Source organism: Buteo buteo, chromosome 3 (genome assembly GCF_964188355.1).
Source record: "Buteo buteo chromosome 3, bButBut1.hap1.1, whole genome shotgun sequence".
In the NCBI taxonomy this organism is placed as follows: Eukaryota; Metazoa; Chordata; class Aves; order Accipitriformes; family Accipitridae; genus Buteo; species Buteo buteo.
In genome coordinates, this window is record NC_134173.1 from 55007818 (window position 1) to 55024185 (window position 16368).

Sequence of the window (16368 nt, forward strand, 5' to 3'; positions counted from 1 at the left end):
GCTTGCTGTGGAGTAATTCTAGCCTCTCCTTTTACTTATATATGCATCCCTTGGGTTTTCTCCAGCATTTTCTTTATACAAATAACTGCAAATTTAAGTGTTGATTTTTGGGAGAATCATAGAAAATGGAAATGGAAATGACCTATTATAATACATTATTCAGACCAGTTCCCTGCTGATGCATAATTGTTCCCTATTGTATATTTTATAGTGTTCTGTCAAGTGTGTTTTTAAACATTCTGAACGTTTCCATCATTTCCTTGAGGGAGAAGAGTCCTTTTTCTAACAGCTGTCCCCATCAGGATTTCCCCACTTTTCAGCCTAAATTTTCTCCTTTGCATTCGATTGCTTCTCTGGCAATTCCATTGCCCTCGGCATAGGGATTGATTGATATTGTTTTATTCCTTTCCTGATCCTTAACCCTATGAAAATGCATATGCTGTTTTCTACCTGAGAAGGTACTTTAATCAAGATATGCATATTTCAGTCTTTAGACCTTTGATGTAAATGAACTTCTCTTACCCAGATACATCTTATAGCTCCTTTTTGGAACTCCAATTTTTTGAGATACACACCAGCACAGTGAGTTCTGAAAATTCTGGATTTTAGCTTTCTTCTCATTATGGTAAAACTTATTTATTGATCTGTATCTGGCGTATTTGGATGTACGGTCAAGTCTGTTACCCAGGTTCCAAATTAATCATATGCCATGGGCTTGGAAGCACTCAAACTAATTCTTTGCATGGCCCTTTGGGATTATTGCCTCCAATGCAAAATTGTGTCAATGCAACTATTCTGCTTCCAGAATTACCTCAGTTTCAGAATAACACAGTTTCACTTGAACTAAAAAGATAATTAAGAGAAAAAAAAAACAACCTTGAAATCAGTAAGGCCAGTGCTGCGTTAAAAATAATATATTTTGTTGGACTCAGGCTAATTTTGTGCATTGAGGTTTCTTTGTGTTGTGTTCCTAATCTGTAAATTCTGGAGTCCTCGTTATTCACGTATCCCAGTCCTGCAGTGCCCGAGGTAATGAAGAGGTGATGTTGCTGTGTTCCTTGGAGACATGACAGAGCAAAATAATCTCCTGAGAGCTGCATGGTTCCTTTATTTTTTTTAATTTCTGTGCTTACATGCTACAATTCCCAGTGCCCTGACGGCAGTGTTTGTATAGCTAATGTATTATGTCATGCAAGGGTTTTCTGCTATGTATGTTCTTTTCATCAGAGATATTTTCATCTTTAAACAGCTACAACTTTGAAATAATTATTAGGTATTTTACAACATAAACACATCTTAGGATAAATAGGAATAGCTGTAAATGTATTCTTCAAAAGAATTGTTTGACTAAATTTGCTGGATTTTCTGAAAAGCTGGTAGATGATCTAGGTTGCCATATATAGTATGTGATGGTATCTTTCAGAAATGAGACAAAATACTGGCATACTGCAACATTTTGCCCCATATTGGTGCACCTAAATGTTTATACTAATACTTCTGAAAGAACAATAACTTAAGAGATCAATTTCATCGATTCAGTGGTGTTCGTTGCGCAATGTTCAGTAATTTTTATAGTGCTTTACACTATATATTCTGAAAAACATTAGCATATTACTTATGATGAGCTACCAGCACAAAACAAGATATTATGGTATAGAACCAAGTCAGAGATAACATCCTTGTTCAGAATAACTGCAAAACTATATTTTGGAAAAGATGTGTACTTTGGTGGTAAAGATTTTATTAATATTATTATTTTCAGTATACTAGGCAAACTCCAGACAAGAAACAAGATATTCCCTAAAGCAGTTACATAGAAAAGGGAGTGTGCCACACCATTCTTGTTAACGTAATTAAAGGAAAGGGCTAAGAACCATAAAAATGTACAAATTCACATGGAAAATATACAAATCCGTTGTATGCAGTGACAGCTCTTAAATAACTGTTGAGAGCTGACTTTATAAATGTATAGCGGGAATAAAGCGAAGGAAAGGCTGTAATGTATATGCCATGCAGTACAAATACTGCTGTAAAGTCATTGCCTGAAAATTGATCAAATAAAAACAGAAGAATGTGCTAACTTTTGATCTTTTCCATATAGATCTAAAGTCATGATCAATTGGTTTCAGTAGGTTCTTTGAAATCACATAAGGGTTCATATGTGCCAAGTTTTATATGAATCACATGATAAGGTCAAGAAATACAAATTCCAAAGCTGACTTTATATACCCAGTCCACATATGACTGTGATACCACGATACCATATGTTGACTATAATAGTGGGTATGTAAATACTGTTCTTGAAAGGAATCCATTCAGTAAAACTCAAATAAGGCAATTATAACAGTTTTTACTTGACTGAAAATGGGAGAGTATAACATCAAGAAAATCTCCTTAAATCATTAAGGATGAGGCAGGCATTCAATAATTAACATAGCAGTCTTGATAATAAAGTAAAATTATTTAGAATTTGAGATTTGTAGTGCCAGACTTGAAGACTATTATAAGGAAGGTCATGAATTGCTAAAGATTAAAAAGCCTTTTTACAGTACTATTCTTTCAATTAGTGATATGCGGAAAATGAAGACAAGAATAGCACTTGGAGGAGATTAATTTTAATGTATTATTGTAATATTATAAACTGATCAGAGGAATACAATTCAAGGTGGTATGCAACAATAGCTACTGATTAGCTACTGAGTGAAACTCCAAAGAGAATGATATAACCATGTTGTCATTGTGCTCTATTGCCGAGACCTTGTAGCATTCTGGTCTTTTAGCCTTTATCATTTATCTTTCCATTATTATTTTCTCTACCTGGCAATGAAAATACAATCTAGAAGTAGCAGGGTTTGAGCACATATCCTCTTGTAAGGACCGCTTAAGTGTCATCATAAATAAAGCTAAAATTGTGCGCTATTTAAAGTCATCTTGTGGTAACTGAAGTCTTTCACTAATATTTTACTTGGTATTTTTGCAGGTTTTCTACATTTTGCGTAATAACAGCTTTGCCCTCTTGCCTATGTATGCATGCATTGTTACACACGTGCATCTGTCTGTAGGCACAAATGCTATGTATAACAGTTGTATTAGGAATATTATTTACTGTGTTACATTTTAAACTTTTTAATTTTATTTAATCAATTTTGTATGTAGCATTTTGTTATGTATCATATTCCTGGAATATCATTAATGACTATGATCATTATTAACTGTAGACCCTGGGAAGACTCTACCGGAAGCTCTGGATTATTGCAAGATTTGGTTGCAGACAGTAGCAGGAGAGGTAGATCCTAAAAGTGGTATTCCGCCTCCTCTTATCACTGTGCAAATTAAAGACTTCCTTAATGGACCAGGTAAACGTTGCACTTTAAGCTCTATTTTCTGATGTAATCTATTTGCAGATATGCACACACAAACACACACATTAGATTATCAGAAAAATGTTGTATTCCTTGCTAATGAATGTGAAATTTTCCTCCAGCAATTACCCTGAATTGAAATCAAAGTTGAGGAATGGTCTGTCCTGGACCAGTCATAGGTTTAAGGTCTAATTATTTATTTTCTTCCCAAAGTAAATTTAGAAATTTTGCTCTTCAAGAAGGCTGAGGTTGGCAAATTTCCAACGGACTGAAACCTACCTGCTTCTAGCCCTAGAACAACTGTAATTTTATTACAGTTATGTTTATAAAAGCTGACTTTTAAAATGTTTCTGAAGATTTTTATAAGGCGCCTACTCTTGGGTTCTTTGGAATGTGGATACCTGGCATTGCGAATTTCTACAACCTGAAGTGTTGATACTGTAATATTTAAAAAATAGTGATATTGTGTTTCTTTAATTAACACAGAATATAAGTGGTGTAGTATGAAGGTTTATTAGCATTTAGTTAAAATAATGTGACTTGAAGTTTCACTCCTAGAGTGTCAGAAACTCCTGCAAATTGAATTATGTTATCCATTCTCTATTTTGTGAATTATGTGTTTATAACTACATTACTTTGTAGAATATAATTAAGGTTATATTAAAAGCTAGAAAATACATTTACATTTACCTATGCCATCATAATTCATTTCTCTTATGCATACTTGTTACAATTTGTTGAATTGTGTAACACTTCTTTTTTTTTTCCCCTCTGAATATCCTTACTTTACTCAGCTTACAGAATGAGCTGTTAATCAGTCATTTAGTGAGCAATTCTTCAGTACTGGGTTTTCTTATTCATTCAGTTACCTATTCATACAGTCTTACAGCACACTACCTAAACCTTGGTCTACAGCAGAATTACTTATTTCCTTTGCATTGCTTCCTGCTTTAGGATCTGAGCACTACAGAAATACTAATTTACCTGCACAACCCTTCCATGGGTGATGGAATAGTATGCCCTCACCATTTCATGGAAGATAACTGAGGCACAGGGAAATTCAAGGTTTTCTCATTATATTAAGGTTACCGATTTAAAACACACAATTTAGTTTTCCAAGGTACTTAAAAATGTAGAAATTTAGATTTTGGAAACACAGGTCATATTGTCTTTGGGTGAAGCCGTAATCACTTCTGCATATCAGACCTCAGGACATCAAATTGAACAACCAGAGAATGAGACACACATATTTACCCATTGACTATAAATACTGTGGTTAAGTAACCTGCAAATCAATTTTTTGCAGGCAGGAGTCTCAAGGAAAGAATCAAGTACCTGAACAACCTCATTATTGCCCCTTTTCTGGTTTTCTGTGCTGCCTTAAAAGCATTATTTTAAGGGAAGATTTTAAAACCACCTGACAATGCAGAGCTTTTGTTATATTGATCCCTATTTAGCTTCATTAAGAGGGCTTTGAACCTTCAGAACTACTGCATGTTCTACTGCCATTTGAACTGAAGGATTAATTGATAATAATAGTAGATTTTCATTCTGATCATGACCAGCACAAGAGGGGTAGAGGCACCTACTATCAGTGGCCTTTTGGTCACTGCTGCCAGACTGGTTTTCTTTTATTCTTTTTTTTTTTTTCTTCAATTCTTTTGTGTCCTCTTTTCCCGCATCTGGCAGATTCCCATATTCCCAGACCATTCATCTGTGCATTCCCCTTTTCTCAAGGTTCTCACTGTAGTTTCCTGGCACAGCCTTTATATTTAATTTATTACACACCTGAAGGTGTTTCCCTGATGCTCTCCTGTCAGTAGGACAGACTTCTAACTAGACTAGCAAACGTGGAAGTTGGTACCAGCTTGCAAAGTATATAATCACAAGTAGTCTAAGTGACTAACCCATTCTCAACAGTTCAGTCAGATCTCGAATCGGTGTTAAATCTCTCTCCTCCATGGTATTTGGCTAATAAGGAAACTGAAAAAACCCATAAATTAATGCATGAAAAGCCTCAGTCTCTTTATTCTCGCTAAGCATATAAAACTTCAGAGATTTCATCCAGGATCTCTTCTTAGCCAAAAGGCATTTTTTTTAATCGTCTTTTTGCTGCTAATTGGAACTATCATTACACACGACTCAACAGTAATTACTCTGAATTTTAATGAAGTGTTTTGCTGGTGTAATATAACAAAACAGCTCTGCGTTCCTTTGCAGATTTTTCTAACCTCAGCTGTTGCCACTATGAGATCCTCCTCAAATAAACTAACCTTCACCAAGAAACCTTCCTTGGGGGCTGGAGGTTTCATTGGATGACTAATGGAAGGCGCTTTCTGCATGCGATTGCGTCAGAACAGCACATGCAAGGAGTTATGAAAGCTTGACAGCTCCTCAGCAGGCTACTGGAAAATAAGTTACTAACTCTCCTGGGGGGAAAGTCCTCTAACCACAACTTCTTGCAGGGTGAGGTAGTTTGGCCCTCAGCAGGCCTGGAGAAAGTGTCTACATCACCAGATCCTAACTAAGCTGGCAGTTGTTTATTGAGGACAAGATCCTCAGCGTAACTCCTGAGAACTCTTGTAAGGTCGTAAGACAAACGTTATTTGTGATGGGAGACATCCCAGTTAATAAATTGAATAAACAAATGCACTTCTAGAGTACGCTTATGTTGCAGGCCTTGAAGGCCTACTCTTTTTTGGTGAACATTTGGGAAATAATGCTGCTACTAACTGGCATACTTTCTAAGGACATACTGTGTGTTTTCATAAATTTATGTATATGTGTTTTATAACTGCACTAAGTAAATTATTAAAATGCATTGGATGCACTAGTAGGTGCTGCCTGTTGGGTACAGGTCATCTGTTGTTCTGAAAAGTCAGCACATTTTTAAAAGCTGTGCCTATGCAGACAAAAATCTGGATGTAGCAGTTGGGATAACTATACAGTTTTCTGTATAGATTTTAAGTGTTCAAAGTTCAGTGGTTTAATTGTAATATCATTTTTCTTACAAAATACATTGTTGGTTTGCTGAGGTTAAATTTCAAGTATAAGTCAAACATGCCTATGTTTTATGATGCAAACTACTATGCAAGCAGTCAAAAAATCTGCAAGTGGTTCCCAGTGTTTGCTGTGTTAGATAAAACCGGTACTCCTTGTAAATAGTTTGTCAGCTGAAGTAGATAAGTAGATAGTGTTCCGTAAAAAATCGTATGGCTTCACCACACAGGAAACCAGGTTGTCAGTCCATATTAGCTCGGAGATCAAAAAACTACAGCAAGTAGCTAAACTTGGAGACCACTAATTAAATGAGAATAACAGGATACATTAATGCACTTCTTGCCACATGAGTTGATTATTTTGTACATTTTTGGCAACTAAAGAAAAATGATATTTCTTCCAGATTTAAGGTAATAGGATCCTAGGAGAAATAAGCATTCATCATCAGGCCTGTGGGAACAGACCTCAACTTTAACCCCACAATGTATTAAAGGACTATTCTTTCTTTTTCTACAGTAACTAATTATTTAAAATTTTTTTAAATTCCATCTACATCAGTTTACATGACCGTCTCTCTTTTATATTCAGGTTGCTACTGGATTGTACATCTAATTCTTGTCTAATACATATAAGTGAACTATTTATTGCTTCAGCATTAGATATTATTCATTAGGTGAGGAACAAATATGACCATCTTGTTTTAATAGTTTTTGAAAATTTATCCTCTTTACCCTCTAGTCCTTTGTTTGGATATTCTTTTTTTCAAATCAACTACGCTTTCTTAGGTATAAAAGCTGTCTTTTTGATGTATTCTTTCTGCATGCAAATGATACAAAATATTGCCTTAAAGTACTTACACATGCAAAATATAGATGGTTTATGCCAAAGTCCTCTTCCCCCAGCAGTTTCTTGGGAAGACGTTAGGCTAGGTCTGAGATAACTGGAGTCCTTGATACTTCACCTTTCAAAATAATTTCTACAGCAGAAACTATCCAGACTAAGAAATGCCTTGTCCCACTGAAAGATCAAGTGAGAACTGGGGGATTGCTCTTTCCTGCCAGTCCCTCCATGGCATGGTTTGGACACTGCGAGGGGCACAGCACTGGATCTAGGGTTACGTGTAAAAAGCAACAAACAAAACTGCACCATGGCACTTGCTCCAGCTTTTTCCCCCCTATTTGCAGAGGCAACAATTGTATCCATTAGCAAGGTCAGTGGTTTGGAGAAACCTGGAAAATAGCAGCTACCAGAAACCCACTAGAATAATATCTCCAGCAGGTGATAGATTAGTTGGAACAAATTGGAACCATTGCACTTCAGCGATCCTGGTTTCTTTCAAGCTGTTTTAAAAATGTCGTCATTTTAATACACAATATCAGCCCTGCGGAACAGTCCACAGCAGGTTAATTTGAATCATATGATGTATCACTGCCCTCAGCTGACATGAGCTCCGTTCCATGTGTGAAGCCATAATAAATCCATTCCCAACCGAGGCAAATTCCCTGTGAGAAGGTGAACTAATCCAGGCCTCACACTGGCATGTTAGCCCTCCGTAATTGAAAGCAGGGCCACCTGTTCCCAGCACAGTTAGCCTATAGAGAGAAAATTAGCATTAGATCAGATACTTAATATATTGAAAAATCATTCATACTACTTGCAAGTTCAGCTGTGGGCTGCTTAGCATGACATCATATATAAATCTAGGAATGTGCCCACTTGATCCCAGTTTAACAGTTTTGTTAACCATGGTGTTTGTTAACTTTGAAATGAGAATTTTTTGATTTAATGAGAGCTGACACGTGAGAAGGGGAACTAGCCAGGGTGCAGACTTTTCTAATTAACTCTGGGTCATTTGCAAAACTTTTGAGCTTTCTAGTAGGTTTTTTTCCCTTTGCTCTTTTACAAACAAGTTTTTAAAGCACTGACACTGTAGCCATGAAATGATATTTATTTGATTAAGAGGGCAAAGAGAAATATTCCAAACAGGTGTACCAGCCTGTAGGTATTGCTTTGGTTTTGACACATCTATGGTCTGTAATATCAGTGTAATAATGCGTAAAATTATCAAAGTACCTTTCTAAAAGCAGCGTCTACAACACTTACTTTAAATTTAGTTTCTTAAATGCCTAAGTACTGAAAATGAAAACTGCGCACCAAAGCCACATGGATAAGTTGGAAAATATTTTCTTGGTATGTTTTTCAGTGTATTGGCATTGTTTTAAAACTTATTTCAAACATTTGCTCAATTTTCTGAAATCCTCTTTCTTTTTTCATGTATGTCTTAATATAGATGTTTTATTCAGCAGCTAAGCAGATAAGAGAGAGTTAGTATTTATGGGTTCTTTTCCACAAATGTGCTCCATGACCTGCAACAATTTATTTCATCTCACTGTATTGTGCTTCAACTTCCCTGACTCTCTGTTGAGAGAATTAATTTTTCCCTTAGCTAGGGTTTTCCTTTCATGGTAGTGCCTCCCAATGCCCCCATTGTAGTTTTCAGCCTTGCCACCCAACTCTTGACACACTTCTGTAGTGTATTTGGTAGTTGCACTGTTGCTTAATTTCAGTCAACATCCTATGAATAGCAGTAACCCTCCATCCTTTATTAATGGTATCTTTGTTCTTCTTGACCTACAACAATTGATTTTGGTTCAGTTGTGACAATTTAAAAATATTAATAGAATTACATCACACTGAGCTTTGTCTGGGTTCTCAAACCCAGGCACTGGCTAGATAGAACTGTCAATGTCTTGGTGTCTCCTTTGTGTAATGTCAATGACATACTTGACATACTGGTTTGTGGAAGTGGGAGTTGTTACCGCTGAGGAACACCCCACATGGCTCGAGTTGATTAAGCTCCCTGAAAGCTGTAGTTTGCCATATTGGCCTCAGAGAGCTGCTTCTGTGGGGCTGCAGCACACAGACAGCAGTAGGTAGAAATACTGAGCAGTGACTACCAGCCTCTTCCAGACTAATTGGCATCTGTCTCACAGAAGCAGAATACAAGATGGACTGCAGATGGCCTCTGAAGCCTTGTCTCAAGTTTCTTCCTTCTTTTCCCTTGATCCAAATTGGGAACGATGAATTAGAGGATAAAAACAATTCGTTTGTATTCTTCTTACTTTTCAATTTCTTTTAATTTGTCTTTCTTTTGATGCCTGACCAGGGACAATTGAGAACAGTACAGCTAGTCTTTTCTTTACATGTCTGTCTCTTTCCTATTTTTATAAATTTAATTTTTGCAATTCAGCCATTTCCCTGTTACTGAAGGGCCACCCTGACTCCAAATCAGAATCAGGGCTCAAGATTACCTTTACCTTCCTCAGATTTCCTCTGTTAGACTCCTTACATCAGCTCCCAGAGAAAGAATATTACTGGTGGTAAAATGTTTCATGCCTGTTGTCTGCTCCTCTCCTGTTTAGGACTAGGAAATTCAATCCTCATAAGAGTTTAGGGCAAATAGTAGTTTCTTCTATAGCAGTAGTATTTATTAAGAAGTTTAATATTTTACAGCCTTCTTGGAGTAGGGGAGAGCAAGACCCATGTCCAACCTGAGGAAGAGACACCTGGCCTTTTCTATATTAGCTATGAGAAATAAAAGATCCACTGCAAAATGAGGGGTATGAGAAGTGAACAAATTCTTGGAAAATGCTATATTTTTTTCTCTCACAGTTCAACATTTCTCATAGTCTGTGAAAAGATCCCAGTCTTATAAATAAAGCTTATAAATAATTTTCACGGAGTTTACTTTGTGGGTTGTCAGATTAAGAGTATACTATGATAGTTTACTAGTCATAGAAATAATAACCTGGTGTACATTAAGTTATGGCATATATTAGAATAAGTAAGAGCTGGGATTGACCTAAAGTAACTTGCTAGGAGCTCTGTTATTTTTGTGTTGCTTATTCATCCTTAGCCCACCAAATAAAAAGTCCTTCTGAGTAATATCATTATCCCAAGTTCACAGAATAAAATTATATCTTCACAGTACAAATCTGAATGTTATGGAGAACAAGGGTAAAATACTCATAACCTTGAAATCTTTTATCTGAAGCTCTAAGTAATAAAATGACAAAGAAAGAAATTGTTTCAGACAGAAATTTCAGAGTGCTGCTCATAGGTTTTCTTTTATAGATGTTATGATTTTGTTCAAACAGGCCATATTGAATCCATTGGGTTTTTTGTAATAGATTTCAAAATACATAATAAATGTAAGTAATATGATGACTAATGGGTCAAGTGAAGTTGGAACTTTTTAAATGAGAAAATAGCTGGAAACAGTTTTCAGGAAACTATTCCAGTTGATTTTTGGTCCCCCACAAGGTGTACATTAACATAAACTCTGTAGAATCGCCTCTGGGACCTGAATTCCCTCTCTGATTTCATTATTGCAACATGATTCTTTTCCTTTCACTGTTAAGTCATCTCCTAGTGTGGTGGGAGCATATAATAAGAGTAATTTATTTATATTTATCTAATCTCCTTTTAACTCAATAGTTATTTCATCATTCAGTTTCCTAGTAGCTGTTCAGAAAGTTGTGAAGGGTAATTAGAAACTAGTAATTGACATACATGGATTTACTGGTTAATCTAAAGAGATGAAGTGAAGAAATTGAGAGAGGGGAAGAACAATTCAAATTCTACACTCAAATGCTACACTGTAATAAAAAAAATACTGCTTTGATATCATCTAGTTCAGTATGATTTAAACATAAACAGAAATAACTTACTTGAACGCAGTTTGTTTACAAGCAACATGGTCTCTTTACTATTTATTTGCTGGAAATAGATAATACCTAGCAAAATAAGTTATTGCTATTATGTCTTAAATCTAAAGAAAGTATTGGGGTATAACTGTGGTAGCCAGTCACTAGTAGGCAATGGAGAGACTGATGTAATCAAGGAGTTAAAGGTGGCTTTGAGCTACCTTTTGCCCTCTCTTGATTCCAATGTAATTTTGGACAATTTATGACTTGTTTGAGTTATAGGAACCTGTGTTTTCCTACTGGCACAGAATCTTCACAGTGTTGTCTGGTGTGCTTCCCAAGGTGTTTAAAATCATCTAAAAAAGACTGTTATCCTTGGATTTTGCACCCTGGAAATTTTATTCCAGCTGCGTCTAGGTGACCCTTTACATTGCAACATCTCTTTTTAGCCCACTTTGAGTGACTGGAGAAGCTGCTGAACATCTATCTTCATCAGCTGCTATAAATAGCTCTTCATATTTCATCAGTTTTTGCTGTTTCTGTCCAACACTTAAATATGTTTTTCTTAGAAGGAATGCTGAAGTTTCTTTTACAGTTCTAAGTATAAATTGTAGAACAGGACAAAGACTAAAAACATGTTGATTGCTCAATTGGATTTTTATTTTTTGAATGTTTTACTTAAAATGCCAAAGAATCTCCTTGCATAATCTTTCCCCAGTTGTAAAAATAACCTATGTCATTATGAGATAGTTAAAATATTTGTAGCGAAAGTTCCAGAGTTACATTTTCTGCAATTATGCTTCTGGCTGCCACCACCTTCTGGCGGGGCTGATTCACTGGATAATAATAACTTAATACAAACCTTTGTCAAGTTATCAGTAATGACAACATTTTTCTGTGTGACACACAGTTTCCAAACAGAATGCAGGGAAGTAATTTGCCTTTCTCTGGTGTCCTAGTGTCAATTTTTTTATTGCTGTCTTGGATGAGCGTGGTGTTTATGAAAACAAGTGACTAAGAGCTGGGATAAAACACAGGCTCAGGATCACAGGTGCCATGCATGTTCCACCGCTGAGCTTCACCAGTGCCCTTGTGCCTTCTCTGCCCTGGTCTGAGAAAGCCCAAGAGAGAACTATTGCTCTCATATTCATCTTCTTTTAAATCTTTCTCTGTCCGTTTACTCTCTGGCTTTAACTTGACACCTGTTCTATCAACTTATATCTTAGCAGTTTGGGGGTTGTAGGTTTTTTTGTTGTTTTTTCCTCTTCTGGAGTATACTACTATAGGAAAGCGTTGGCAATAAAATGTGCCTTTGACAAAGCAGTTAGACATGAAAGCTGTCACACCAAGCAATAAGGGTCCTTTCCTCATTTACTAACTTACAGACTTAATTATGTAGCAAAGCCAAGAACATCTATTCCATTTGACTCCTTTATTACTACATCAGTAATGGAGAAAATTAAGTCAATAAGGAACTTGTTTTGAGTGTGCCTAAATGGTTCAGAAACCCAAATCCTAGCGCAAGTTGGATTGCAAACTTGGGTCATTTTAAAAATACTGCTCATTTGTTTGTTTGGGGTTTTGTGGTTGGGGTTTTTTTTAAAACATTTCATTAGAATAACACTTCTTTCCATTTGACTCTCATAAGTACATTAATATCGTGATGTCACATGGGTCTCTACTTTCTTCATAAGTCTCCTTTCTCTGTTCAAAGGGAGGAGAGAACCAAGGATGTGTGCAAAAATGTAGGCAAGCGTAGGGGTATTCTTTAGCGCCAAGAAGGGTGGAGGGATTTTCAAAAGTGTTAAGACATTTTTCTTCCCTTGGTTTTAATTAAAAATATCAGTACATAAATGTTTTGAAAAATCTTCCAAGTTGCTCCTGTGTGGTTTTGGATGCCTAAAAATCTTGCTCTCTTCTAATGTCCAGCTCACTAGCTTTGATACTCGCCTTTCTACTAGGCCCACGTGTTAGCTACTGTTTTGCCACAGTTTCTAGTTCAGCATGGAAGGCTTTGACACACACAAAAAAATACTTTCAGAAGACCATTAATTAAACTAGTAAGTGACAATTAAAATAGTTTTTCAGTCTTAAATTTTGGTTAGCTGTGGAGTACTACAGACTTTTTTCTAAGATTGTTTGGGTTTTTTTAATTTAACCGTAACAAATCTTACATGGTCATTAATAAGTTTCTCTTATCTCTGTAGAAAAAGTGCTAGTTTATAATTCAGAGACTTATCTGTTCAGATACCAAAGCATCTAACTAAAATTTAGAACCCCCAGATATTTTGGGGAGTCAGAAAGGTGCTTTGTCATGTGCCTGGAACCCTCTGAAGTCAGTATAAACCTATGCTTAAGAGCACCTCCGAAGCTCTGCTGCTGCAGCCCTTTACCATTGTAAAAATTTGTAATTTACCTAAAGAGTGTGAGAATCTAGTTCATCAGTTTGCATCAACATTAAGAGTAGAACGTGATCCTGGACAGCTTGAAACTAGGTCCTAATTTTGGTGAAATACTCATTAATCTGTGTAAAACCTTCAACAGTGTTTCCTATACATATTTATAATGAAACTTGAAACTAAGTGGTGCTGTTTTCTCTGAACATTTAAACTAGTTTAGATATATGCACAGAATTTTAATCATTTCTGGTTCTTGGAGGTGGGGTGATGGGAATCAAACAGCAAAGTGAAAAGCAAACTTTTCCCCCTGCCCAGGGTAGCTGTCTCATTATGGGTGAAAGCCAAATTTAAAATGAAAAATTTTAAAAACTAAGTAAAAGCTGAATTTCTGTAATGAAGTGTAATGTGCTGATAAAAAGGGAGATAGCAGCAGAGAAATAAGTTTCAACCATCATAAAATCCTGCTTCCCATCTGTGAAATAATCTGGGTAATTGCAACATCTCAGCTACTAAATTTATCACTATTGTCAATGTTGTTCATATTAGTTGTGATTTCTAAAAATTCTGTAAGACTTTTAGCAGTCTGGGAAGTACCAAAATCCTCTACTAAGGAGACAAAGAATGTTTTAAAAATATTAGGTTATTCCAATCTCCCTGGAAAACAAATAAATCTAAACATACCTCAGTTTTTATATTTGCTTTTTATTTCACATTTAATCTTGAAAAGACATTGAAGAATACTGCATATTAATTGTGTAGGAAACATGTTATTCACTCATTTAAATGTGTTGAAAATGTTCACTGTTGGCTTTGGAGTTTAGTCAAATAATTCTACTGGATGTAAAACTCAAGAGAACGTGAAGTATATTTTCATTCTGACACAAAAGGACTAATGAATTTATCCTCCTGCACACTCAAATAAAGTGTGTGTCTTTCAGATGGCTGTGGTGATCTCTGGGAAGAAACCGGAAATAAGATCAACATTGTGACATGTTTCTTCCTTTAAAACTGTATATAGTGAAGATTGCTTATAGTACTTTTCATGATGTTTTAATTCAGATTTATTCCTAAAAATATTGTTTCATTTTGTTATACCATTGATTCAGTCCTTTTAATGAAATGGTAGAAATAACATTCTCTCCACTAAATGCCTAATATTTTTACATTGCTTGAATAATTGCACTATAGCTTCTCATATTTCTTTCTCCAATTTCCTCCTACAGCTGACATAAATGTGGACATATCAAAACCTTTGAAAGCAAGTCTCAGTTTTGTCAGACTTGATCAAATAAACCAGTTTTTGAAGAAAATCATAACCACAAATGATGATGAGCCCAGGAAGGAGTCTGCTCCATCAGCTGGCGTTATTCCAGATGAGGATGTCATTTTGATAACCAAACACCCCAGTACAAAGGATTTGCTACCTGCAGTGCACACCAATGCTGCACAAACGGCTTCAGTACAAGAAAACTTGTGGCGAGCCCTTTCTTGCTTCCAGAAAATTTCCATTCACACCGTTCAGATGGTTGTTTCGATGGAAACCATCCCACATCCCAGTAAACCTTGTATGTTAGTCTCTTTATCAAACCTTAGTGGGAGCCTGAATATTAAAAGTGGACATAAAACTGCAGGTAAGAGTTTTGGAAGTTGGAAGTGCTACTGATTTGTTAAGTGGTGGTCTAGTAACCATTTTAAAGCGTGGGCCATTGAGGGGAACTCCTCTAGCTAACATCATAAATCCACAATAGAAAACAGCAAATCCCTGATAGACTCCATTACCTGAGTTTTCCTTTCAGTGAGGCAGCACCCAAGAGTGCTTAATTTTGTAGTTAACATCCCCCAGCTTGTAGTTACTAATTTATTGATGGAATTCTGGCTGGAGTAGTGGTTACAAGAACCACTATTCTGGTATTCTGATAATTCAGCACATATTTCAAAGGGCAAAATTTTGACAGTTTTCACTCTATAACTACATTTTCTTGTTAGGACCCTATATTTCTGTTTAGAAAAAATACATAAATAATTGTTCGGAGCCCTGACGTATGCTACTATGTAAATACTGGGTCATACCATTATTCTCCTCCAGGCTTATGAAGTTTTAAATTTTTACATGCTTCCTCTGCACAGATGAGAGTCACACAGGGAAAATGGGCGCTCCAGCCTCATTACTGCAGAACTGCAAGGAAACTTTACACTTTGGGTACAATTAAAAGGATACCAGAGACTCATTTAAAATGAAGACATTTTGAGTGTCTTTGTAAACTGTTTTATTAGTCTTTTAATAAAACTAATAAGATGGTACATTTACATGATGTGGAGATGAGCCAGATGTAGGTAGTTGGCAGAGTAGCTTGTGAGGTAAAATGGTCTGTAGCTGAGAGGAACAAGTTGTAGGCCAAGCAAGGTGGTGATTTATTTCTGTTTCATCAGAAATATTTCTCCTCAGGTCAGCAACTTTCAGTACTTCTTTATTGTTTTAAAAGTTAAAAATGAAAAATTTAAGGTTCATAGGACATGAAAGCCTGTGAAAGTGCTGGAGCCTGAAACTCTTGATTTATCCATAAATAAACAGCAGTACAGGCAGGAACAGTGCCTGCATTCCCACGCTTTTCCAATCAGATTGCAACCCTAGCATAGAAAGCACTGCAACTGAGTAAAAGGCCTTTCTAATGTCCTTTAAATAGTTCTAGTTTTCTTTCTGTGTAATAATCCTCTTTCCTTCCATCACTTCGCCTCTATCATTTATATGTTATCCATCCCATGGTACATTATGGTGTCCACAGCAAGCTTTGATAAATCAAAGCCGAGACCGTTCTGTCACTGTACTTATAAAGCAATTTGGCAAACTCAGCAGTGTGTATCGCTTACCCTGGAGTTTTTCATCCTTCTAGAAGGAGGATG

The 16368-nt window shown here is 36.1% G+C and overlaps 1 protein-coding gene across 7 annotated transcripts in view; it reads left to right on the forward strand.

Annotated features, from left to right (window-relative positions):
• Positions 1 to 16368, forward strand: part of VPS13B (vacuolar protein sorting 13 homolog B) — a 488999-nt gene that overhangs the window by 377813 nt on the left and 94818 nt on the right. For all 7 annotated transcript variants that reach the window (XR_012649869.1, XM_075023675.1, XM_075023678.1 and 4 more), the window contains 2 exons: positions 3219 to 3356; positions 14691 to 15098. Coding sequence is in view for 6 of the 7 variants with exons in the window: in XM_075023675.1 (XP_074879776.1) it covers positions 3219 to 3356; positions 14691 to 15098 (546 nt within the window). In the remaining variant the exon portion in view is untranslated. The remainder of the gene's footprint in view (positions 1 to 3218; positions 3357 to 14690; positions 15099 to 16368) is intronic.